Below are 6,273 nucleotides of genomic sequence, written 5' to 3'. Positions count from 1 at the left end.
CTGGGCGTGGTGGCATGCACCTGTAGTCCCAGCTACTCTGGGAGGCTGAGGCAGGAGAATCGCTTGAACCTGGGAGGTGGAGGCTACAGTGAGCCGAGACCCTGCCACCGCACTCCAACCTAGCGACAGAACGAGACTCTATCTCAAAAACAACAACAACAACAACAAAATAATATTCATCAACAAAGTACTCAAGACTATAATACACATCTACTCTCTAAGAAATAAATTAGTTTCTCTCACTTTCTTAAGAGTCATTTTTGACATAAAAGAGAAAAAAGCAGATACTGTAATTGGAAGGGGAAAAAACTTTACATTTAAAAGTAGAAGGTAGACTTTTCGGCTGGAACTACCATCTTCCAGTATTTGGCCAAAATGACGAACACAAAGGGAAAAGGGAGAGGCACCCGATATATGTTCTCTAGGCCTTTTGGGAAACATGGAGTTGTTCCTTTCGTCACATATATGCGAATCTATAAGAAAGGAGATATTGTAGACATCAAGGGAATGGGTACTGTTCAAAAAGGAATGGCCCACGAGTGTTACCATGGCAAAACTGGAAGAGTCTACAATGTTACCCAGCATGCTGTTGGCACTGTTGTAAACAAGGCCAAGATTCTTGCCAAGAGAATTAATGTGTGTATTAAGTACATTAAGAACGTGTCTATTAAGTACATTAAGCACTCTAAGAGCCGAGATAGCTTCCTGAAACGCGTGAGGAAAACGATCAGAAAAAGAAAAGCCAAGAAGAAAGGTACCTGGGTTCAACTGAAGCACCAGCCTTTTCCACCCAGAGAAGCACACTTTGTGAGAACCAATGGGAAGCAGCCTGAGCTGCTGGAACGTATTCCTTGTGAATTCATGGCATAATAGGTGTTTAAAAAAAAAAAGACCTCTGGACTGTTAAAAAAAAAAAAGTAGAAGGTGGAATCTTACAGCTTAGGGGAACAAAGGGGTTGTGAGAAGTCAGTGGAGATCCAAGAGCCCTTTGGAACTTATTGTTTGTCCAAGGTTTTATCTTCCAGGGCTATTTTTAGCCCATTTTGGATTGCTGTGTGGTAAAGAGAAAAGTACTGTATGGTAATGAACAGGAGTTAAGAGCGGGTCTGGGTTGTGTCCTGGCTGTGAGATCACAGGCAAGTTAATTAGTTTTTCTGTCTCTGCTTTCTCACCTATAAGTGGATTTTGTGGGGTTTAAAATGAGATACAATTTGTTAGAGAGCTTTGAGATATAATACAGCAGACACAAATATTCTACAACCTTGAGTAATTCTACGATAAGTCTTGGGGAGAAGAATGGGGAGGATCCAGTTAGGTCCCCTGACCCGTGTATAAATGAGAATCTGCATCCTAGATCTACAGAGCTGGCACAGATTTCTTCTTCTTCTTTTTTTTTTTTTTTTGAAACGGAGTCTTGCTCTGTCACCCAGGCTGGAGTGCAGTGGCGCAATCTTGGCTCACTACAAGCTCGGCCTCCCAGGTTCACGCCATTCTCCTGCCTCAGCCTCCCGAGTAGCTGGGACTGCAGGCGCCCGACACCATGCCTGGCTAATTTTTTGTATTTTTAGTAGAGACAGGGTTTCACTGTGTTAGCCAGGATGGTCTCAATCTCCTGACCTCATGATCCACCTGCCTCGGCCTCCCAAAGTGCTGGGATTACAGGCGTGAGCCACTGCGCCCGGCCCAGAATTGTTCTTATGCAGAATTTCTTGTCAAAATATTTTTTTACAAAGTCTTTTACGAATATGAAAGCTCATGGAAATATCCTGTTCAACTTTGAAACCTGGAATTTTGTTTCTATGAAATTGACAAGTGACTGTGTGACAGTATTTCAGAAACAATATAAAAGAAGGAATAGAAACAGCTGGTAAATTCTTTAGATGTGAAAGTGGTTTTTCTTTTCTTCTTCTTTTTCTTTTAACCAGACTCTGATCCTGAAAAATAAACATCCCCCAAATCAGAAAACAGTATATATTAGCTGCTGAAAACTGAGGTTGAACCCAATTTTACCCTGTCTTGTTTAACTTCGGTTAGGGATGGAATGAAAGAGATAGTTTTGTTTTAAACTCTTGACCACTGGAAATAAAAGGGAGTGAAGTGCGCAGGTAGCCAAAAATCCACCTAATTCACCTCCCAAAGCACACTCGCGTTTCTTTTGTTTTGTTTTGCTTTTTTGAGAGACAGAATATCGCTCTGTCATCCAGGCTGGAGTGCAATGGTGCGATCTTGGCTCACTGCAACCTCCACTTCCTGAGCTCAAGCAATTCTCCCCCGCCAGCTTCCCGAGTAGCTGGGATCACAGGTGCCCACCACCATGCCCAGCTAATTTCTGTATTTTTAGTAGAGACCGGGTTTCACCATGTTGCCCAGGCTGGTTTCAAACTCCTGACCTCAAATGATCCACCCACCTGGGCCTCCCAAAGTGCTGGGATTACATGAGCCACTGTGCCAGGCCCACTAACATGTTTTTAATGATAGGTTATTTTGGAGTAATTTTCCATTCATTTAACAAATATTCATAAATAATCTATTCAGTGTTACTTATGCTTCTGAGGGAAGAAATTAAAAAATCAAATGACACAGATTTATCTGTGGCATGAAGGCCACCGTTATAAATAAACCATAAAAGGTTGTTACCTTGGAATTCTAAAGATTTATGAAGTGAGGTACAAAACAACAAAATCAAGAATAAATGTAAAATTTATTTATAAATATTTAGAACCCATATTAATTTCCCAAATAATCTCAGGATATAAGGTCTGCTACAGTAGCAGTTTCATAGAGGAGTGGATACCAGCACCCCACAACCTGATTTACAATAATAAAGTCCAGATGCTCTTGCCAAAAAAGAGGTCTGCATCATTCACTGCCATGACCTGGATCGTATTTCAAAAGTGTCAAATCAAAGCTGTCCCACCAAAGCCCGATTTCTTAATGAATTCCTTATGCATTTCATCTCTTGATACAAAAAGTTGGGTATCTGTTGGGGAGTAAAATTTAGATGTAAGAAACAAAACCTAGCAGGTGTGATGCTATGTGAAACGCATCCCCATGCAGTTGGTCTCTTACTGTATGAGTTATTTATTGCATAATTAAGATGCTTTCATTTAAAAAGCCACATCTGAGAATCATCATAATATTTACAGGGAAAAGGGAATGTGAGATGAAGGAAATTTAGTAGAAATCTAGACATTTAAGTCTTTAAAAAATGCTTACATTCTGTCATGTTGATCCAGCACTATTAAAAGTAAAATCTAAAAAATTTTGTCATTTTGATATGTTATACTGGCATCTTTTCTGAAGAAAGATTCCAGCTAAGGGGGTGGCTTCCAGTCCTGACTTACTGTGCTCAGTATAACTGGATATTGAATAGCAAATATCCTTCTTTTTTTTTGAGACAGAGTCTTGCTCTGTCACCAGGCTGGAGTGCAGTGGCGTGATCTTGGCTCACTGTAACCTCCACCTCCCGGGTTCAAGCGATTCTCCTGCCTCAGCCTCTCGAGTAGCTGGGATTACAGGCACCCGCCACCACACCCAGCTAATTTTTGTATTTTTAGTAGAGACGGGGTTTCACCATGTTGTCCAGGATGGTCTTGATCTCTTGTGATTCACCTGCTTCGGCCTCCGAAAGTGTTGGGATTACAGGCGTGAGCCACCATGCCCGGCCCTGAATAGCAAATATTCTTTTTGGAAGAGAAAAGGAGACCTCAGGGTGATCAGATAAATAAATAGATACATCAGACAGACAGACAGATGGGTGAACAGATGAATGGACAGATAGACTGATGGATAGATGAATGAAAGGATGGATAGATGAGTGGGTGGAGGTATGTATGTATGTATGTATGGATGGATGGATGGATGGATGGATGGATGGACAGGTACAAGTAGATAGCAGTATCATCAGCTTTTCGAAAATAGTAGCCTCTTTACTTCAGATTAGCAATCAACGTGATATTTTCTCTGAAAGATGCAGCCTTAAACCCTGATAGATACTTGCCCAAGAATTCAGAGGTATGAGGCTCTGTCTCACAAATGGCTTAAGTATACTGAAATTGAAGTATGAAAACTTTGTTCATTCATTCATTCATTCGATCAACAAATCATTATAGAATGTCCACTCTGTACCATGGCCCAGCAATGACCCCTGTCACTATGGAACTTAATGGCTCATTCCCATTTTTATTTGTAAAGTCATAAATGACACTTGTAGTTCAAGAACAAGAAAGTATAGATGGCTGGGTGTGGTGGCTCATGCCTGTAATCCCAGCAGTTTGGGAGGCTGAGGTGGGCAGATTGTGGTCAGGAGTTCCAGATCAGCCTGGCCAACATTATGAAACCGTGTTTCTACCAAAAATACAAAAATTGAGGCTGGGCACAGAGGCTCATGCCTGTAATCTCAACACTTTGGGAGGTCGAGGTGGGCGGATCAGGAGATCGAGACCATCCTGGCCAACATGCTGAAACCCGATCTCTACCAAAATACAAAAAATTATCCTGGCATTGTGGCGTGCCCCTATAGTCCCAGCTACTCAGGAGGCTGAGGCAGGGGAATCGCTTAAACCCAGGAGGTAGAGGTTGCAGTGAGCCGAGATCACGCCGCTGCACTCCAGCCTGGTAAGAGAGCAAGATTCTGTCTCAAAAAAAAAAAAAAAAAAAAAAAAATTGGCAGGGCATAGTGGTACATGCCTATAATCCCAGCTACTCAGGAGACTAAGGCAATGAGAATTGCTTAAACCCGGGAGGCAGAGGTTGCAGTGAGCCAAGATTGCACCACTGCACTCCAGCCTGGGCAACAGAGTGAGACTCCATCTGAAAAAAAAAAAAGAGACAAAGTATAAATTCACCTTTTTCTCCTCTTACCCTCTAACGCCTCTGAAAATAACAAAATACCCTGGAAATCATTCAACAGACAATGATAAAAGAATTCTGAGTGCTTGACAGAAGAAGGGAGATAGGTTAGAGGCCTTAAAACTTCAGAGATGACAACATGGTGAGTTCTCTGGTTTTTCTTTTTATCTCCCATATGACCCCAGACTGGATGCCAGAGAGGCCTGAAACCTCCAATAGGCATAGACGAACAATCAGACAGACAAACAAAAGTCTGGCTCGAGAACTGGGTAAAGGCAAAGCACAACAGAGACCAAATGGGGAGCTCTAACTCCTGTTTCACAACTGGGCACAAACAGGTGGCCTGATTTTCCTCCAAAACCCTGCTGGGTTGACCCAACCCTTACTCCACACTTGGGTAATTGGTGAGTGGGCTAATCCATCTACAGGGGCAGCATTAGCAAAGCCCAGCATCCCCCTACCCTATATCACGAAGGGCATGCAGTGCACATGAAATGGCACACGAAGATATAAGCCCAGTGGCTTCAGCCCCCCCACCTTTTTTTTTTTTTTTTTTTTGAGACGGAGTCTCGCTCTGTCGCCCAGGCTGGAGTGCAGTGGTGCGATCTCAGCTCACTGCAAGCTCCGCCTCCCGGGTTCCCGCCATTCTCCTGCCTCAGCCTCCCGAGTAGCTGGGACTACAGGCGCCCGCCACCTCGCCCGGCTAGTTTTTTGTATTTTTTAGTAGAGACGGGGTTTCACCGTCTGTTAGCCAGGATGGTCTCAATCTCCTGACCTCGTGATCCACCTGTCTCAGCCTCCCAAAGTGCTAGGATTACAGGCTTGAGCCACTCTGCCCGGCCAGCTTCAGCCCCTTTTAACTCCCATGGCAGAGGATGGCCTAGGAATATCTGGTGATCCAGGAAAGCAGCTTCCACTCCTTAAAGGAGCCGCAGCAGGAATCAAGAGAGAACTTCAAAAGTATCAGAAGAATGAGGCAAACCAGAATAGGACTGCAAGGGCTCTGAAAACTAAACTGTTGTTTAGTACATTTTCTGCTGATATAACAGAATACTTGAGACTGGGTAATTTATAAAGAAAAGAAATGTATTTGACTCACAGTTGTGGAGGCTCAGAAGTCCAAGATTGAGGGGCCACATCTGGTGAGGGCTTTCTTGCATGTCATCCCATGTCAGAAGGTGGAAGAGCAAGAGAATGTGTGTGAGAAAGCAAGAGATTAAACTTGCAGCCTCAAGTCCTTTTATAATTGACATTAATCCATTCATGACGGGAGAGCCCTCCTGACCCAAATGCCTTCCATTAGGCTCCACTTCCCAACACTGTTGCATTTGGGATTAAATTCTCAACACATGCTTTTTAGGGAACAAATTCAAACCATAGCAGCTGTCATTGGAACTATAGTTCACAAAAGTGGGCCAGAAG

The 6,273-nt window shown here is 43.2% G+C and overlaps 1 protein-coding gene across 1 annotated transcript; it reads left to right on the top strand.

Annotated features, from left to right (window-relative positions):
* Positions 1-305: 305 nt before the first annotated feature.
* Positions 306-870, top strand: LOC105498838 (large ribosomal subunit protein eL21-like). Its single transcript, XM_071078861.1, has one exon. The coding sequence runs from the start codon at positions 376-378 to the stop codon at positions 868-870; it is 495 nt and encodes a 164-aa protein (XP_070934962.1). The 5' UTR covers positions 306-375.
* Positions 871-6,273: the final 5,403 nt, after the last annotated feature.

This window comes from Macaca nemestrina, chromosome 14 (assembly GCF_043159975.1).
Source record: "Macaca nemestrina isolate mMacNem1 chromosome 14, mMacNem.hap1, whole genome shotgun sequence".
NCBI lineage: Eukaryota > Metazoa > Chordata > Mammalia > Primates > Cercopithecidae > Macaca > Macaca nemestrina.
Note: the sequence above shows the minus strand (reverse complement) of the source record. Positions and strands in the feature narration are given on the sequence as shown.

What these genes read in the sequence shown, in the direction of transcription:
- LOC105498838 (XM_071078861.1), top strand. Translation starts at nt 376, where the DNA reads ATGACGAACACAAAGGGAAAAGGGAGAGGCACCCGATATATGTTCTCT.